This window comes from Oncorhynchus nerka, linkage group LG10, assembly GCF_034236695.1.
Source record: "Oncorhynchus nerka isolate Pitt River linkage group LG10, Oner_Uvic_2.0, whole genome shotgun sequence".
NCBI lineage: Eukaryota > Metazoa > Chordata > Actinopteri > Salmoniformes > Salmonidae > Oncorhynchus > Oncorhynchus nerka.
The window spans coordinates 36,219,022-36,239,194 of NC_088405.1; the positions used below are offsets into that span (position 1 = coordinate 36,219,022).

Here is a 20,173-nt window from a genome sequence, read left to right on the forward strand (position 1 = left end):
TAGAAAATGTTTGGGCAGAACTAAAAAAGTGTGTGTGAGCAAGAAGTGTTTTCAATTATTTTTATTTAACCTTTAACTAGGCAAATCAGTTAAGAACAAATTCTTTTTTACAATGACGCCTACCCCGCCCAAATCTGGACGATGCTGGGGCAATTGTGCGCCACCCTATGGGACTCCTAATCACGGTGTGATGCAGCCTGGATTCAAACCAGCGACTGCAGTGTGTTCGACCACTGCGCAAGTCAGGAGCCCAAAGTGTATTTTATGTTGACTTTGACATGTTGTGGCTTTCGAGTGCCTTATTTGCTATTCATGTAGATATTTCAGTAGGGATTATAAACCCAGCAAAAAAAGAAATGTCCCTTTTTCACTACCCTGTCTTTCAAAGATAATTAATTATAATTCACAGATCTTCATTATAATGGGTGCAAACACTGTTTCCCATGCTTGTTCAATGAACCACAAACAATTAATGAACATGCACCTGTGGAACGGTCGTTAAGACACTAACAGCTTACAGACGGTAGGCAATTAAGGTCACAGTTATGAAAACTTAGGACACTAAAGAGGCCTTTCTACTGAGTCTGAAGAACACAGAATGAAAGATGCCCAGGGTGCCTGCTCAGCTGTGTGAACATGCCTTAGGCATGCTGCAAAGAGAATGAGGACTGCAGATGTGGCCAGGGCAATAAATTGCAATGTCCGTACTGTAAGACGCCTAAGACAGCGCTACAGGGAGACAGGACAGACAGCGGATCATCCTTGCAGTGGCAGACCACGTGTAACTACACCTGCACAGGATCGGTACATCCGAACATCACATCTGCGGGACAGGTACAGGTTGGCAACAACAACTGCCCGAGTTACACCAGGAACGCACAATCCTTCCATCAGTGCTCAGACTGGACGGAGGGCTTGTAGGCCTGCTGTAAGGCAGGTCCTCACCAGACATCACAGGCAACAACTTCGCCTATGGGCACAAACCCACCGTTGGTGGACCAGACAGGACTGGCAAAAAGTGGTCTTCACTGATGAGTCGCGGTTTTGTCTCACCAGGTGTGATGGTCGGATTCGCGTTTATCGTCAAAGGAATGAGTGTTACACCGATACCTGTACTCTGGAGCGGGATCGATTTGGAGGTGGAGGATCCGTCATTGTCTGGGGCGGTGTGTCTCGGCATCATTGGACTGAGCTTGTTGCCATTGCAGGCAATCTCAATGCTGTGCGTTACAGAGAAGACATCCTCCTCCCTCATGTGGTACCCTTCCTGCAGGTTCATCCTGACATGACCCTCCAGCATGACAATGCCACCAGCCATACTGCTCGTTCTGTGCGTGATTTCCTGCAAGACAGGAATGTCAGTGTTGTGCTATGGTCAGTGAAGAGCCCGGATCTCAATCCCATTGAGCACGTCTGGGACCTGTTCGATCGGAGGGTGAGGGCTAGGGCAATTCCTACCAGAAATGTCCGGGAACTTGCAGGTGCCTTGGTGGAAGAGTGGGGTAACATCTCACAGCAAGAACTGAAAAATCTGGTGAGTCCATGAGGAGGAGATGCACTGCAGTACTTAATGCAGCTGGTGGCCACACCAGATACTGACTGTTGCTTTTGATTTTTATCCCCCCCCCTCCCCCCTTTTGCTCAGGGACACATTATTCCATTTCTGTTAGTGACATGTCTTTGGAAATTGTTCAGTGTATGTCTCAGTTGTTAAATATTATGTTCATACAAATATTTATATGTTAAGTTTGCTGAAAATAAACGCAGTTGACAGTGAGAGGACATTTCTTTTTTTGCTGAGTTTATATACATAAATATATAGCAATCAAAGAAAATATTTCAAAAATGTCTCAAATGAATACTAAACAACCATTCAAACTGCGTTAGCTCGGATTTACAATATAAAATATAAATATAAAGACTGGTATTTCACTTACCAGTCTAAAGTAGCTTCCCCTCCTTTAGCTGTTGTCTAAACTATATTCACTGAGTCCGTGACACTTTCCCGGTAGATTTCTGTTAGAATATCATCCAAAATCTGTATACCTGGACTTTGATTTAGCTTTTCCAGAATTAGTAGCCATTTATGTTCAAAACGGGTTTCACACAACGGGTTCCCACCTACTCACGTAAAGCACAGGTCATTGGCTATCTAGCTAGCTTGGTTTCAAAACAATCGTTTGGACAAAGATACAGTCAATCAAGTGAACACCGCCCATGTCATCGGCGCGCAATGACGCGTCATATCTTCCTGGCTAAAATAGGCTTTCCAGTGGATATACTGAATGCAGAATGATAGCAAATGATATACTGAATGCAGAATGATAGCAACGGCTGGTTACTTTTTAGAGTGTCTGAGGAATAAATACAACATTTGTGCATACTAAATGGACGTTTTTAGGATATGAAAAAGGATTTTTATCAAACCACACTACATTTTTATCTCTGGGTCCCTTAGGATGACAAATCAGAGCAAGATTTCAGAATGTAATGAAATGATTTACCTTTAGACGTGAATGTATCAAACCTGTGTTTTGTTGTGCACTCAAACAATAGCATGTTATTTTTGCGATGTACTAGCTACTGTAAATTGGACAATGCAATTACATTAACCAGAATTGAAGCATTATGCCCATATAAGACACTTCTATGTACCAAATAGTTTTTGTTTAAAACAATATTTTAGTCACATTATGCATATTGAGCAACAACTGTGCAGTTGACGGGACACCGATCCATAGCAACATTATTATACATCTGAACTTATTTAGGCTTGCCACAACAAAGGGGTTGAATACTTATTGACTCAAGACATTTCAGCTTTGCGTTTTTTATTCATTTGTAAAAATATATATATATATTTTTTAAATCCCAGTGACATAAAACATGTAAATTGCTTTAACATAAAATGTGGAAAAAGTCAAGTGGTAATACTTTCTGAAGGCATTGTATAGCATAATAAGCAACTAATTCTAAAACACTGATAAATATTAAAATGTAATCAATTACAAATTGCATGACCCTCCCCTGGACTTGATTTAGAAAATACTAAATCCTCCTCGACTGAAATAGAAAGCATGTCCCTCCCCCATTCTCCTCCTGGTCCCCGTTCTGTACATTTTGAAACATCCCTTAACACTGCATCTGGTAAAAATGGTGTATTTGATAGACATGACTAAATCAAGACAAAAACATGTCACTCTACATCATTCGGTTCTAAAAAATAACCATTCAGTAGAATGAAGGCTTTCTTTTTCCTGTCTTTGTTTCACATACATATACACGCATACACACGTACTCAGTCCTTTCAAGTATGTATCCCACATAGCTACAGAATCGGATCGGATCCTCGAGCTGACAAGGTAAAAATCTGCCGTTCTGCCCCTGAACAAGGGCAGGCCTCGCTCTTCACCCATCGCTGGTCATGCTTCCCCGTCGACTCAGCCTCATCTCCACCAGGCCCAGCTTATTGATGGAGCTCTTGAGGGAGTTTCGGAACATGGAACTGGAAAAACAGTAGATGACTGGGTCCAGAGCACTGTTAAGGTAGGTAAATCCAATGGACATGCTGAAGAGCTGTGCAGCCAATTTGTAAGACTCACAGTCCCTGGGTCTGAATTTCTTGATATAGACCGTACTCAGGCCTGTGGCGATTCCGGGAAAGAAACACAGCACAAACACAGCCACGATCAGCCCAACCACCCGGATGGCTCGCCGAACCTTCTGCTCCTTGTCCAGTTGCCGTTGGCGTAAGATGCAGGCAATCCTGGCTGAGCAGAAGAGCAAGAGCAGCAGGGGCAGGAAGAACTCTCCGACGAACACTATGTTGTGAATCTCGATTGCCAGGGGAGTCACAGTGTAGGAGCTGAAGCTGCGACACAGGGACATGTTGCCATCCTGCCTGAGGAGGTTGGTAGTCAGCAGGGGGAGCCGCAGGGAGATCACCACTGCCCAGATGCCCCCCGCCACCCATCCTGCCTGGGTAGATGTCATGTGGTTGACACGGTGGTGTGGGTGGACCACCTTGAAGTAGCGGTCGAAGGCCACGGTAGTCATGAAGGCGATGCTGGCCGAGCGGTTGACAGCGAGCATGAAGAGGTTGATCCGGCACCAGGCTTCGCCAAACACCCAGTGTTCCCCACGGAACAGGTTGTCAATGCGGAAGGGCAGGCAGATGAGCAGTAGGAAGTCAGCCAGGACCAGGTTGAAGAGGAGCAGGGTGTTGGCCCTCCAAGTCTTCAGACGGCAAGTGAAGATCCACAGGGCCATTACGTTGCCTGGCAAGCCCACTAGGAGCTCTATAATCAGGACAGGAGGCAGTATGTCGGCCACCAGATTCTGAGTGGCCAGGCAGTGGAAGGGCTGGTCCAGTCTTCCGGTAGAGTTACTGTGCACTACTGTTGCTTCATCAACCATCGTTAGATGGTATGTTTTTGCTTCCAGGAAACCTCAGATGTTGATGTTTTTCACACAATCTGCCTCTTCTTCTTCCTCTTTTCAGAGCATCTCAGAGGATATCTGCACAAACAAGGCAAATGTGAGAAAATAACATCAAATTTGCCAGGGTAATTTATTCAAGACAGACGAAGAGCTGTTTTCTACAAATAGTCTGTTCATATGCCTACCTCTTTGTAAATAAAAAGGAAGCTTATTGGAGGTTCGTCTATTACAGGGCTTGGGAAAGAGCTCAGCAAAACCGCTTTCAGTCAAGCTGTGTGTTCCTTCGTCCTCATTGCTTGGTTTTTGCTCTGACATGCACTGTCAACAGTGAGACCTTATATAGACAGGCGTGTGCCTTTCTAAATAATGTCCAATCAATTTACCACAGGTGGACTACAATCAAGTTGTAAAAATAAAATGAAACTGGATGCACCTGAGGTCAATTTCAAGTCTCATAGCAGTACTTATGAATACTTCTGTAAAATTTGGGAATAAACTGTAATAAAACAATATATTTTCTATGCTCAAAATTGACTCCTCCCTCAGTGCATGTTCAATGAAAATGCTTGCCACCATAATTTGCAAATAAATTAATTAAAAATCCTACAATGTGATTTTCTGGATTTTATTTTTAATTTTGTCTGTCATAGTTGAAGTGTACCTATGCTGAAAATTACAGGCCTCTCTCATATTTTTAAGTGGGAGAACTTGCACAATTGGTGTCTGACTAAATACTTTTTTGCCCCACTGTATATATATATATATATATATATATAAAGATAACTTTTCGCATATTCACTACTCACCAGTTGAGCGTTTGGGGTCAATGACTGCATTTGGGGTTGAAGAGCAGTTTAGAATCCTGTAGGTGACTTTGAATGTCCTCAACAGATCTCCTCTCTTGTGTGTTTCCACTGTTCAGGATTTTCTGTTGTTTTTTTCGAGAGGCGTCTTGACATACACTTTAAGACTGACTTCCTCCGAGGGCTGGCCAGAGCCAACATGACATCACAAGTGTGATCTCTGAGCTAATTCAGGGAGTTTGCAATCACAACCAAACCCTCATTTGAGTGTCATCTGGTTCCGCCATGTCTGCATATACAGAGCCTTCAGAAAGTATTCACACCCCTTGACTTATTCCACATTTTGTTGTTTTACAGTCTGAATTCAAAATGGATTCAATCAATTTGTTTTCTCACCCATCTACACACAATACCCCATAATGGAAAAGGGAAAACAGCTTTGTCAAAATGTTTGCTAATTTATTAAAATTAAACAGAAATACCTTATTTACATCATTATTAACACCCCTTTGCTATGACACTCCAAATTGAGCTCAGGTGCATCCATTTCCTTTGATCATCCTTGAGATGTCACTCCACTTGAATGGAGTCCACCTGTGGCCAACTAAATTGTTTGGACATGATTTAAAAAGAAACACACCTGTCTATATAAGTCCCACAGTTGACATCACATGTCAGAGCAGGAGCTATACCATGAAGTCCAAGGAATTGTCTGTAGATCTCAGAGATAGGATTGTGATGAGGCGTATATCTGGGGAAGGGTATAAAACCATTTCTAGAGTGTTGAAAGATTCAAAAAGCACAGAGGTCTCCATCATTGGGAAATTGAAAAGATATGGACCTACCCAGACTCTGCCTAGAGCTTACCATCCTATCAAATTGAACAACTGAGCAAGAAGGACCTTGGTCAAGGAAGTGACCAAGAACCCAATTACCACTCTGACGGAACTACAGAGTTCCTTGGCTGAGATGGGAGAACCTGCCACAAGGACAGCAGTCTCAACAGCACCTCACCAATCTGGGCTTTATGGGAGTGTGGCCAGGCGGAAGCCACTCCTGAGAAAAAGGCACATGACAGCATACCTGGAATTTTCAAAAAGGCACGTGAAAGACTGAGAGCATAAGTTAAATGAGTCTGTGGTCTGAGACAACAATTGAACTCTTTGGCCTGAAAGCAAAGCATTATGTCTGAAGAAAACCAGGCATCACCTGTCTAATACCATCCCTACCGTAAAGCATGGTGTTTGCTTTTCAGCGGCAGGGACTGGGAGACTGGTAAGGATAGTGGGAACAATGAATACAGACAAATAAAGGCAAATCATTGATGAGAACCTGTATCAGCGTGCAAATGACCTCAGACTAGGGTGAAGATTTACGTTCCAACAGGACCATGACCCCAAGCATACAGCCAAATCAATGCTGGAATGGCTTCAGTCCAAGAATGTGAAAGTCCTTGAGTGGCCCAGCAAAAAGCCCAGACTTGAATCCCATTGAAAGTCTGTGGAAACACTTGAAGATTGCTGTTCACCACCACTCCCCATCTAACTTAACAGCGCTTGAGAAAATCTGCAAGGACGAATGGGAGAAAATCCCCAAATCCAGATGTGCAAAAGCTGATACTGACACACCCAAGACAACTCAACGCTGTAATCGGCACCGAAGGTGCTTCTACAAAGTATTGCCTCAGCACCTATTTTTCTAAGTGTGTATCTAGAACAATCCTTTATTTAGATGTCACCATAGGAGAACCGTTTTTGGTTCCAAGTAGAACCTTTTAGGTTCTAGGTAGAACCGTTTTGAGTTCCATGTACAACCCTTTACACAGACGGTTTTACATGAAAGCCAAAATAGTTTACCTGGAACCAAAAAGGGTTCTACATGAAACCAAAAATGTTTCTCCTATGGGTACAGTACAATAACACTTTGGAACCCTTTTTTCTACAAGTGCGGTGGTGTGAATACTTTTGTAAATGAGATTTCTGTATTTACTTTTCAATACATTTGCAAGCATTTCTAAAAACATGTTTTCACTTTGTCATTATTGCGTGTAGATGGGTGAGGAGAAAATATTTAATACATTTTTGAATTCAGGCTGTAACACAAAATGTGTAATAAGTCAAGGGGTATGAATACTTTCTGAAGGCACTGTACTGCTGTATGACTGGGGGTCTTTGCTCAATCTGAGGTATCATTGTGGTTATTTTAACATGCAACTGCTTGTTCACAGCGATAGGGGATGTTGGTCAAAATACCAGTGAGTCAAGATATAGACGTATTATGAGGAATAAGAGAAGGTTAAATATGCTGTCCTCATAAGAACAAAAACCAGGCATACAAATGGGTGAAGACTTTTTCCTGAAGCATACAGTTCCACTATTACCCATGAGTCATGACATATGAGCAACATATACTGTATCAATCCAGAAGCTCCTTTTCAACCTAATTCCCCCTGGATCCCGATATACTGTAGTCTATGAACCAGTCCATGGATTGCACCTGGCTGAGAACAGTGATTAAGCTCTTAGCAGCGATAGAGGACTACTTCAATTTTTCAAGAATGAGTTTGGGTGTCTTAAAGGAGCATTCTGGGATTGCTACATCCGTTTTAAGACTTTTAAATGAATGATACATAGCCATTGATTCTTGAAGAAAAAAAATAATAATAAGAAAAATTGTCTGATCTATGAATAATGTTTATAGCATTAATGTCATAATATAACCATATACATCTCAAGGTAAAAAAAATCACCTAGTATGTGACAACAGACGGTGTTACTCTGAACAAAGTCCAGTACTCTGATCAAAGTCCATAGGAAATTATTTAGAAATGTTCAGATGACAGCACTATCTGTCAGCGATGTCTCAAGTCCTCTGTCGTCAGTCATTTTGAGGTTGCCAGTCTCACTCTATTTCACAGAGCACAGAACAGAAGTAGCACATATTGCAAAAAATAAATAGGGGCACACAACCGCACCCACTGACTTTCACACTTTCAAAACAACACTTCTCCATGCACAAATACTCTGCAATACATTAGTGTATCTGTGTTGATAGGCAGATGTTAACCCCATGGTGGTGCCACTTTTACGGCCTCTGTTTGTTTTGTGTGCGGTGTAATAAAGTAGGAAAATAAGAGACCAGAGTCCAGCATGCACACACACACACACGCACGCACGCACGCACACACACACACACACACACACACACACACACACACACGCACACGCACACGCACACAAACACGCAGCAGCAGGCAGCAAACACTGTGGGAGGCCTAGGAGGTGGACCACACTCACAGTGTGGGAGTCAATTACCACTAAGTCATTCCCCTCTGTCTGTGAATGACTGTAAAAGTAGTTGAATCGTAATGTTTTGAGAGCCTTTCGAGCGGAAGCGATGTGGTTTGTGAAAAGGACCTGTGCTAGATAACCTATGACATTTCTGGCACAGAACTGAAAGATATTATGCAAACTGTCTCGAAAGTGTACTTAGCTTTTAGCTTTTTAAAACTCACAAATGTAAATGGTTAGATATTGTATCAATATCTTGGTCACTGTGTAAACAGAGTACAGTGTACTACACTCTTAGAAAAAAGGGTTCCAAAAGGGTTCTTCAGCCGTCCCCATAGTAGAACCCTTTTGGGTTCCAGGTAGAACCCTCTGTAGAAAAGGGTTCTACATGGAACCCAAAAGGGTTCTTCAAAGGCTTATCCTATGGGGACAGCCAACAAACACTTTTAGGTTCTAGAAGATAGCACCTTTTTTTTGCTAAGAGTGTCGGCCCTACTTGCATGTTAGACATCCCACATTAACACATACCCACAATTCTCCCATCCCATGTAAATGTACACATCACACATTAAATAGGCCTGGGAGGCAGAAAATGGTGATCCTCTCTGTAATTCCAGAGGACCTAGATGTAATGTCAGGGCTAGCCCATCCTTATCAGTGTCCCATAAGGTCATGTCCCTCACTCCCTTCGCCTGTCCTCAACTGATAAGCCTCACGCAGCCTGCTCTGAGACAGTAGAGAAAGGACCCCCAAAGCCTTAGTAAAGTTTACTTTGGCGACAGTGACACACACACACACACACACACACACACATACACACACACACATACACACACAGTTTGTCACTGATGGCCCAGGTGAGTGGTAAACCTGGTTGGCTCTCCTCCCCACCGCCTCCGCACTCCACCCTGACCTTAGACTGGAGAAGAGATGTCGCTCTGTACCTCTGATAGCATGGACTGGCTTAATGTTTAGCCTAGGGTCTAAACACACACACACACACATACATAGACACAAAGAGGCAGACCGGGAAGCAGTATAAAAGGCAACGTAACCACAGAGACATACACGGCTCAGGGATGGAATCAGGCACACGACACATAAGGAGGGTACTAGGCGGTAAAACTTTGGGTGAGTCATTGAGTCACTTTTTGGGGAATTGGTTTTATAGGATTGCATTTATATCACAAAGTCATTGTTTCAGATAACAATCATGACTATCAGCTAATCAATTTGTTACAGTGGACCTACAGCCATAAATGTTTCTATGCTGAAATAAAACTTGTTCAGTTCTTTCCTAAGCTGAGTCTTTTACAGTAACAGCCTGATCCATAACAATCACAGATAAAGTCAATTGTTTGTCTGTTAATTTGAGAACAATAGACTCTATAGACCATAACAATGCTGACATAGTATAAGCACATTTCTTAAACTTTGCATGGAATACCATAGAGACTTTTTAATAGGAAAGCATGTAGTGAAATCGTCTGTGTTTCCCCCGTGAGTCAATAGAAGACAAAGGTTATTGACTTGCACCCCCCTCCCCAACGTCAAAAATATTTTCACATGACACTTCCCTTGTACTGTAAAAAAAATAAAAATGCACCAAGGTAAAAACAGTTTCAAGTTGGATATTCAACGGATATTCGCTCTTTCAAACCTCAATAGCTTTCAAACTATTTGAGCCACAGACTCCAAATAATTGTCATGATGTTGGAAAAATTGCGCACAACATTGCACAGGTCTTATTTTCACGATTTGGACATTAATTTGCTTTCCAAAGCTAATAAACATGTGGAAATGTGAGCAGCATTTTGAATTCCTAATTGAATTAGGAAGTACAAACTTGGTTTACATTTTAATTTCAATAGCTCCTTGGTCATGTGACCTACTGACTTCAAACAAGGTGCAGAATGTCCACTCAGTGGGCCTACACATTGCACATCCTTTAGTTTGTCCATTTTAATCTCACATGATTTTACATTAATTTTGAAACTTTCACATTTCAATAGCTCCTTGGTCATGTGACCTACTGACTTCAAACCAGGTGCAGAATGTACACCGACTACCCTTCTATATTGCACACTTCTTGGTTGTATACTGTAAAATCATGCGGTGTAACGTACATTTTTCAAGGTTTAAATTGCAATAGCTACTTGGTCATGTCAATTACACACCTAAGAAGCATACAGTGGATATACACCCATATTGCATAACCTCTAGTCATGTATCTTCTATATTGTTGTACATTAATATTAGTTTGACAATTAGGGGGTTCAGTTCAGTGTTGTGTATACCATTTTCTTTAATATTTATCTATAATAATTGGTAGATCTAAGTACTTATTTTCCCAGTTTTTTTTATTTTGCCACAGTATTTAACAGCGGTACACAATAGGAGAGAGACAGATAATATCTCCTTTCGTCGTTAATATCAACCATAAAGGAAAAGGTCAAAGTACGAGAGTCATGCTATTAATTGTCCAAAGGAGGGAGGGAGGGTGAGCTAGTGAGGTAGGCTGCAGTGGGTTTACTCGTCAATACATATACTGAACATGTAACCACAGTAATGGTGGCCAGTAAATCAATTAATAAAAAATGTATATTGACAAATTAAGCAGAAATTGTAGACCTTTAATATTTTCCAACATGTCAACAGAGACTTTACTTCAATTAAGTACGAAACATGTCACCGTGTTAACTTTCTCTTTATCCCTGGTTGTTGTACATGTCAGAGCCTCTTCAGTGTGGATGGGGTATAGCATACATTTTCAACAACAAAGACAGAACTTCCAGTTTGTGTTCTTTACTCTGTTGAGCTCTTTTGTCTTCATTCCTAGTTACAGCACATGGAACCACCGTTGGCAGGCAAAACATTCAATCTAAAACAAAACAAAGCTTAACACGTTATAAATAATATCAAATATCAATGCAGTATGACGTATTAGCCATCCATTGTGTTACATCATAAATTGTCTTACATGTTACTAACCCAGTCAGTCTTTGGGCCACATCCAGGTTCTTTATCAGTGGCACACAATGAAGCAGTTGTTGAACTCTGAAATCATAGGCATTGACCTGAACATATGTCTGTCCCACACAACAACATCAAAATATACATAACATAAACAAATATTTACATTTACTTTGAATTAAATGTCATTACATACCAGACATTTTTAGTATAACCTCAAGCCATTTTTTTTCGCAGTTGCTCCATGTGTTTTTGAAGGTTCTATATCAATTTGGGAAGGGATGTTGGGGAAGTTCTGTGCAACTTCCTTGGTCATCTACACCAAAAATAAAATTGAGTTTTTGACCTAATTGTCACATTACAGCTAACCATCCATTATTGAAAATATAACTCTCAACCCTGCATTATAAAGACCCCACAGCTGAAGGTGTCCTGCTGCATGGTGGGAGTTATTTCCCCACCTGTCCACCCAGTCGTCTTTTCCATGGCAGGATCTTCTCATTTTGAGGTATTCTCTTTTTTATTTAAACATAATGGGATTCTGATTAATATAGGCATATTAATACACAGGCCAAAAATGTATGCTGTTTTCATTATCACTGTAATTTAGTAGAGGTATATATTCCTTTATGCCCCATTCTACACACAGCCTAAATTATAGGCACTGAACCATTTACAGGACAATAATAAAAGTAGCATATAGGATCCAACCCTATCACAGAGTGAATAAATGTAGAGCGTTTGTAGACTTTAAGGCAAAAAATATTTCGGGACAGTTTCATCAGTACGTGCTTAAAGAAAGTCATATCACAAAGATCACAGATGACAGTGCCCACCAAATCTATGACAACGGAGAATGAATTGTAAGCACCAAAGTGTGTTAAAGTGTGTTTGTCAAAATAATATCTGAAAATGTCCGTTTTTGAACATAATACCTCTATTTGCAATAACAATTTATGATATATACAGATGAGGAATATTCCATGTACCAACATGAAATGTAGGACGGACATAAGACATTCCCACATACAGTAAACACGTACATAGAGGTATTTTTCAGCTATGATTTTACCACACAGAATCCAGAATGGATAGGACAATGGGGTCGGACAGGATGTAATACACCCTTACAACAATCAACTTTTTGATCTTCTTGACTTGTTATCTGGTAAACTGCTACTGTGTGTCAAGAAAAGAGCCCCAATTAGGGGTTAGTGTCCTCCAGTTAAACAGGTCTGGTTTAGATGAAAAACTATTGCCCTGTGTTCATGTTCATAGGGGCATGAGAGACTAGTCAGTGGTAGAATTGAGTTGGCACTTTATTGGCCCAAACATCCACAGACCCACAAGGTTGAGGTTACTCATTGCCAGTAATTAGTCATATATATTTTTTTGCATTAATGCATTGTGTCTTCTAACTGTCCAAGAATAGGATCCAAAGCGATAGAAAACATTTGTTCCCATAAATACAATGGAGGATGTCTCTCCTCATACCTCTGGCACTTGAGTCAGACTGCCAGATTGTGTAAAAACTTAATGATGGGGCCAGCAACGGAGATCCCATTGACTAAGCACCACGGAGACCAATCAGGAGAGAATACACAGGTCAAGGGTGCCAATTGAAAGTCAAGGGGTGTGTCTGTGCCTTTTGATTACTCTCTCTTTACAGAGAACCCCTGTGGTTCAAGTCAAGAACTACAGTCTGCTCTGTGCATGTCTGAAAGTGACAGAGCTAGCAGCCAAGACAGTTTTTCACAGTATGTCATAAAAAATGAGGGACATAAATATTAAAGTGTACGTCATCAGAAACATTCAGCTCCATTTCCAGTGAACTACATAATGATATTACATGTCCTTATACTTGGTTAGGTGCACATCTAATGTTCTTCTATGTTCATCCTTCATACTGTATGAATTATTTTTTACACAATATGTTTAGAATTGTGATAAAAAAAAGCTTATTGTCATGTTATGACGAGTATTTATTTACCTCACCCACAAGCATTTGTGGGGCTGCAGAGTTTTAAACTCTGAATGATGGAGAAGGAAAGAGGTTATTTTTGTCTGTAGACCTCACGACAGCAACCACCACCTCGCAATTGTTTCTTCGCCACAGAGCTGTGACCTGCAATATGCAAATGAAACACATTTAGAAGAGTTATTGTCCTCTTAAACATGAACCGGAAACAAACTATCACCATCCTTTAACATTTGAATAAAAAAAAAAATACATTGTCACTTCGTGATTGTTTGTCATCTTTCCTGTCCTCTAGAGTCTCTCTGCCTCACCTTCTGTCCCTCTGTCTCTGGAGTAAGGATCTAGATGGTGTTGACTGAACTTCTGGCCACCATCAATATTTCCCTTTCCATTGTCCTCTTTATTTGCCAGTTTCATGACGCGCTCCGTTTCCAATGTGTTGTCAATAACTCAATCATTTTGTTGTCGTTGTCTGTTTTCTGGAATGACATTAAAAGTTGAATTCATCACTATGTCGATACCTTTACGTCACTCAGAAATAGAAATAAGCTATCAAAATGTAAGTTGATCACTTCACAGGAGAAAACTGTAGTTTCAACGTGTAGTTGTGGTGTGAATGTTATACATTTTGATGTTACACAAAAGACATATGAATCTATTTTCCCAGTTAGAAATAGTAGGCCATGCATCAAATAACTATTTTCATCAGAAAAACGAACCCTCAAATGCACTATAGTATTTTGTAAGTTGTCTGCAGGTGGCTTGTTGGGAATGCACTCAAATATCAAGTCTTTATCAGGTTATTTAAACTGCGTGCTAATACTCACAGTAGAAGGATTTGTGTTAATGTACAGTTTATGAAAGTGATGCTATGAAAAGTATGATTTCACATTATCAAGCTCACTCTGACTGACAAATCCCTGCCTATTACTGTGAATATAAAGAGCATATGTTTTTCATGAGGCCTGTGCGCCTTCCTTTAAGCACCTCTGTTCGAACACCTCTCCTGTCCTTGATCCATTCCACATACAGCCATTTGTGGATCTTTTCAGTGGTTAGAGTGTTGGACTAGTAACCGAAAGGTTGCAAGTTCGAATCCCCGAGCTGACAAGGTACAAATCTGTCGTTCTGCCCCTGAACAGGCAGTTAACCCACTGTTCCTAGGCAGTCATTGAAAATAAGAATTTGTTCTTAACTGACTTGCCTAGTAAAATAAAGCTAAAATAAATAAATAAATAAATAAATGTGAACCATAGTTATTGCGAGGCTGGAACATTTGTTAACTTCCCCCAAAAATGTTGAACACCCATGTAACCTGAAGGCCTGCAAAGCTTACAGATTTAAGTCTAATAGCATGAGATTAAAGTAGACAAACTAAAGGGTGTGCAATGTGTAGGCCCACCGAGTGGACATTCTGAACCTTGTTTGAAGTCAGTAGGTCACATGACCAAGGAGCTATTGAAATTATAATGTTGAAAATTCATGTAAAATCACGTGAGATGAAAATGGACAAACTAAAGGGTGTGCAATATAGAAGGGTAGTCAGTGGACATTCTGAACCTTGTTTGAAGTCAGTAGGTCACATGACCAAGGAGCTATTGAAATTCAAAAATGTAAATAAATCATTTAAAATAGTGCGAGATGTAAATACACTTTTTTTTTAAAAGTGTGTGCAATGTGTCTATGCCATCGGGTTAGCTACAACCAGTTTTGAAAGCTTTAGGTGTAATGGTTAAAGAGCTATTGACATTTGAAAATTTTGATTTGTTACTATGTTGACGGTCCCTAACTGCTGTTGGTGGTCGTAAGGAAAACTACAGGCAAATATCCGTTGAATATCCAACCTGAAACTGTCTTTACTTCGGTAAAAATGCACACCCTCCCCCTTATACTTATAGAATTAACCCAAAACAATGTTTACGACCACAAATAACAATAACTGTAGCGACCCTGTGTTTTTAAACGTGGATATCGTCTTCGCCACTTCACCATGCTTTTGTGGCACAGTCGATACCATGCAGGGCTACGGGCCAGAAGGTTGAGGGTTCGCAGACCACCACGGAAAAGTTAACTCTCCCTACCTGTTTCAGTACGATCAGAGCCGGCTGCAGACAATGATCAGCTAGGTAGGAATCCGATTTACAAAATGTTGATTATAATTATATAAAACATATGCAATTCATTATCCACCAACAGATTTCTGTGCCAAATGCACCACAGAACCAATAAGCCAAGGATATCGACTTTGGACGCTTCAACATCATGGTTTGCGTTTTCAACACCACAATCAAATAGACTTGTCAATCTCGACAAACAGAATATATAGGTTTACATCCCTCCCTACCTTGTAGGCCTACCCAGTATTGAAGGCTTGGCTTGACAATCTCTGAATGTCATTACACTTTTTGGTGTTTGTAACAGATGTCTCTTTCCATTGAATTAGCCTAATCAGATTAGAACATTGTGACTGTTTGTGTTTGTGTCACACATGAAAGGTAATACATTTAAAAAGTGAAATTACAAATACAGACTATATTAAAGCGTACATTTGTAGAGAGGAAGCAGAGCAATTTAAGCTTACCTTTTTTAAACTTTTGTTAGGTCATTGTCCTGTTGAAAAACAAATGATGGTCCCACTGAGCGCAAACCAGATGGGATGGCGTATTGCTGCAGAATGCTGTGGTAGCCATGTTGGTTAAGTGTGCCTTGAATTCTAAATAAATCACAGACAATGTCACCAGCAAAGCACCATAACACCTCTTCCTCCATGCTTCACGTGTGAACCACACGTGTGGAGATCATCCGTTCACCTACTCTCCGTCTCACAATGACATGGTGGTTGGAACCAAAAATCGAACATTTGGACTGATCAGACCAAAGGACAGATTTCCACCATTTCTCGTGTTTCTTGGCCCAATCAAGTCTCTTCTTATTATTGGTGTCCTTTAGTAGTGGTTTCTTTGCAACAATTCGACCATCAAGGCCTGATTCACACATACTCCTCTGAACAGTTGATTTTAAGATGTGTCTGTTACTTGAACTCTGTGAAGCATTTATTTGGGCTGCAATTTCTGGTAACTTTAATGAACTTATCCTCTGCAGCAGAGGTAACTGGGTCTTCCTTTCCAGTGGAGGTCCTCATGAGAGCCAGTTTCATCAAAGTGCATGATGGTTTTTGCGACTGCACTTGAAGAAACTTTCCAAGTTCTTGACATTTTCCGGATTTAGTGACCTTCATGTCTTAAAGTAATGATGGACTGTCATTTCTCTTTGCTTATTTGAGCTGTTCTTGTTTTTTTTACCAAATATATACCATCCCTACCTTGTCACAACACAACTGATTGGCTCAAATGCACTTAAGAAGGAAAGAAATTCCACTAATTAACTTTTAACAAGGCACACCTGTTTATTGAAATGCATTCCAGGTGACTACCACATGAAGCTGGTTGAGAGAATGCCAAAAAGTGTGCAAAGCTGTCATCGAGGCAAAGGGTGGCTACTTTGAAGAATCTGAGATATAAAATATATTTTAATTTGTTTTACGCTTTTTTTCTACTACATGTTTCCACGTGTTATTTCATAGTTTTTCGCTATTCATAGTCTTCTCTATTATTATACAATGTAGAAAATAGTTCAAATAAAGAATGAGTAGGTGTGTCCAACCTTTTGACTGGTACTGTATGTGGCCACATTATTATAGGACGACTTGGGAGAATGATGATCCACAAAATACAGCAGACTGGCCTGCTACTGTGCCTTTCTAGACCTTATAAACCATTCGAGAGCAGACCCACAACTGATCCAAATGGAAGGCAATATTCAAATCACAGGGCTTTTGCGCCGTTGTTCAAATGACATTATCACTGCAGTTTACAGCCTTGGTGCAACTTTGAATGATTTTACAGTTAAGCCTATTGCAGATGTGGACAAACGATCCACCTACCACTATTGTCACTATGCATGGTGGATAGAGGGCAGGATAGACAGACTTGTAGACTATATTGACCTGTGGTGAAGTTAGCTCCCGGAAGAGCATAGTGCATAAGGGAAGTAACAAAGCATGTTTACATAGGGGAGGAGCATGAAAGCAGGAAGGTTGTGATGAGGAAATGTGTCTAAGATGGACACAATGATATAGTAAAACCTGCAAAAGGGGGAATGCAAACCAGGGAAGAAACATTCTCTTCAACATTTACACTCATCATAGCATCTTCAGTGGTGGTTTTCTTCTTCTTTAGCTGACAGTACCAAGTGAGAAAGTTCATTAAAATAGCTTCCCTTATCTCAGTAGCCTACCACATGGCTGGGTTTGCAGGATCACTCATGGGTGGAGCTACAGTAGTAAGCATATATCTATTATGTATAACTATATCATTTTAGTGGTAGAATATTTGTAGAGTGTATCCTTAAAACCATTTAGTAAAGGGCAAACTTTATTGGGTGTAAAGGTCACACTGGGTGTATGGGTTACACACAAGTTGATGCTGTAACTAGTGGGAATGACTGTCTTTCTCGATCTGACAACTGGGGTTTTGTGTATTTGCCTGGTGAACCTGCTGTCAAAATGACATTTCTAATATTGCATAACTAAATAGTTATCATACTGTAGGTATCACAGACCTGTAACTGAACATGGAGACATACAGAGTGAACCATCTCAAACCATTCCATTTGGACTTGCTAAGACATCATGAAGACAACAGATGATGAAGAAACATAAATGTGACAGAGAATAGTAGAGTTGTCTCCTGATATGCACTGGCATGGGTCTATGACTATGTGCATTTAACCAGAGCATGCAGATATGTGGAGCTTGTATTTTGTGAGACTGTTAAACTGCTCTGTGTTGTATAATAATGTAACTGTATCACAGAACCCAAACCTGCTGCTCGCGTGTGACATCCTGCGCTATCGTGCATACATTTATTTTGTCCCTCTACACCAAACGCGATCACCAGACGCAGGTTAAAATAGCAAAACAAACTCTGAACCAATGACATTAATTTGGTCGACTGTACTGTCTGGACAGGTGAGAAATACTTCATAGCGTGCGACACGTCTTGATATTCTCTTCCTGTGACAGAGGCTGGTGATGACGAGGAGGCCCCACCAGAGCCACCAGAGCGGGTGACCCATCGTCCCCTGTCCCCTCTGGCCCGCCTCTATGTCTACGCCCTGCACGGCTGCCTGTGTGAGGTGGGCTTCACCGCTGTATGGGACTGGTGGGAGACCAAGGACAGGAGGCTGGCAGGACACACCAGCCTTTGGGCCCTCCCCATGTATGCCTTGGCCATCTTCCTCATAGAGGGCCTGCGTGGCAGGCTGTTGGCCCAGGGCTGCCCCCTGCTGCTACGCATGCTGGTCTACACCCTGTTCATCTACCTGTGGGAGTTTAGCTGGGGCGTGGTGCTGAGGTTTTTAGGAGCCTGTCCATGGGACTACTCTGGGTTTAGCTATAACCTGGCAGGGCTGGTGACTCTTGAGTACGCCCTGCCCTGGGCCCTGGCCTCACTAATAGCAGAGCAGCATGTCATCAGAAAAACTCTGAGAGTACGACTGGCTAACTGATGACTCTCTGTAGAGGATTACCAAGTCATACAGTCTCACCTACATCCTATTATATACACAGCATACTTAAGCAATAAGTCCCGAGGGGGTGTGGTATATGGCCGTTCTTAAGCATGCCGCAACGTGGAGTGCCTGGAAACAGCCCTTATCATTAACCCCCGAGGTGACTTATTGCTATTATAAACTGGTTAACAATGTAATTAGAGCATTCAAAATAAATGTTTTGTCATAGCCGTGGTACACAGTCTGAAATACCACAGCTGTCAGCCAATCAGCATTCAGGACCTGAACCACCCAATTTATAAATGGAAACACACCATGTAATTGACAGTGTCCTCACAAACCCTTAAGTTCATCGTTTTCAGTGAGCCTGGTAATAAACTGTCAACATGGTAATACCGGCAAGCATTTTTACAGAGAGAGCACTAGTCGGTTGCCATGGCAGCGAATAACAAGTGCACTATCAAGCATCAAATGAGGCAAGCTGGAACATGACAGAATGTATCAGTCATCTGCTCTGTGGGCAGTACACTGTGCTGGGAAGAGAATCTACTGTAGGACCACTGTCACAAACCCACACACCACATTCAGTTGAACAACCTAAGTACTGTTCAAACATCCTAAAGGATCAAAGGCTTCATATTAAAAAAAGGTTTTAATTAGTAGGCCCATCAAATATCTCGACTAACGTTCAGTGAATTACTGATTTCTATTTTGTTCTGCTATCTTACATGCATCAGGTTAGGACTACAGACAAATAAGAGTTTTTCTGAACTTTGGGTTTAACTTGGTTAAATGGATGTTGTTAAAATGAATCTAATGCAGCATTGCGTCAATGGAAGATAAAAGTTATGCTTCAGTGTGTGGTTTACATGAAGGGAAGTATTACAGGAAGTACGTGTGAACTTCCTCATTCAACCATCCTGACTGCTGGGAAGTGCTAACGAAACCATTTGGTGTGTTAACAAATAAAAGATCACATACCATATTTGTATTTATTCATGAACACTTGTACAAATTGTACAAATGTACAATTCAGTTTGAATACATTTCAACACTGATTCAGGTGGTCATGAAATGGTTTCATTCCGAAAGCATTAAAATATATTGTTGTTGCTATG

General features: G+C 41.0%; 2 protein-coding genes across 2 annotated transcripts; one reads left to right on the forward strand and one right to left on the reverse strand.

The window, feature by feature from the left end:
• Positions 1 to 2,814: 2,814 nt before the first annotated feature.
• Positions 2,815 to 5,363, reverse strand: LOC115136362 (hydroxycarboxylic acid receptor 2-like). The gene is made up of 2 exons (XM_029671951.2): positions 5,247 to 5,363; positions 2,815 to 4,518 (listed from the first exon to the last, which is right to left on the reverse strand). The coding sequence occupies exon 2, from the start codon at positions 4,414 to 4,416 to the stop codon at positions 3,409 to 3,411; it is 1,008 nt and encodes a 335-aa protein (XP_029527811.1). The 5' UTR covers positions 4,417 to 4,518; positions 5,247 to 5,363; the 3' UTR covers positions 2,815 to 3,408.
• Positions 5,364 to 9,470: 4,107 nt separating this feature from the next.
• Positions 9,471 to 20,173, forward strand: LOC115135241 (transmembrane protein 229B-like). The gene is made up of 2 exons (XM_029669722.2): positions 9,471 to 9,664; positions 18,568 to 20,173. Exons 1-2 carry the CDS (start codon positions 9,613 to 9,615, stop codon positions 19,050 to 19,052), a joined length of 537 nt encoding a protein of 178 aa, XP_029525582.1. The 5' UTR covers positions 9,471 to 9,612; the 3' UTR covers positions 19,053 to 20,173.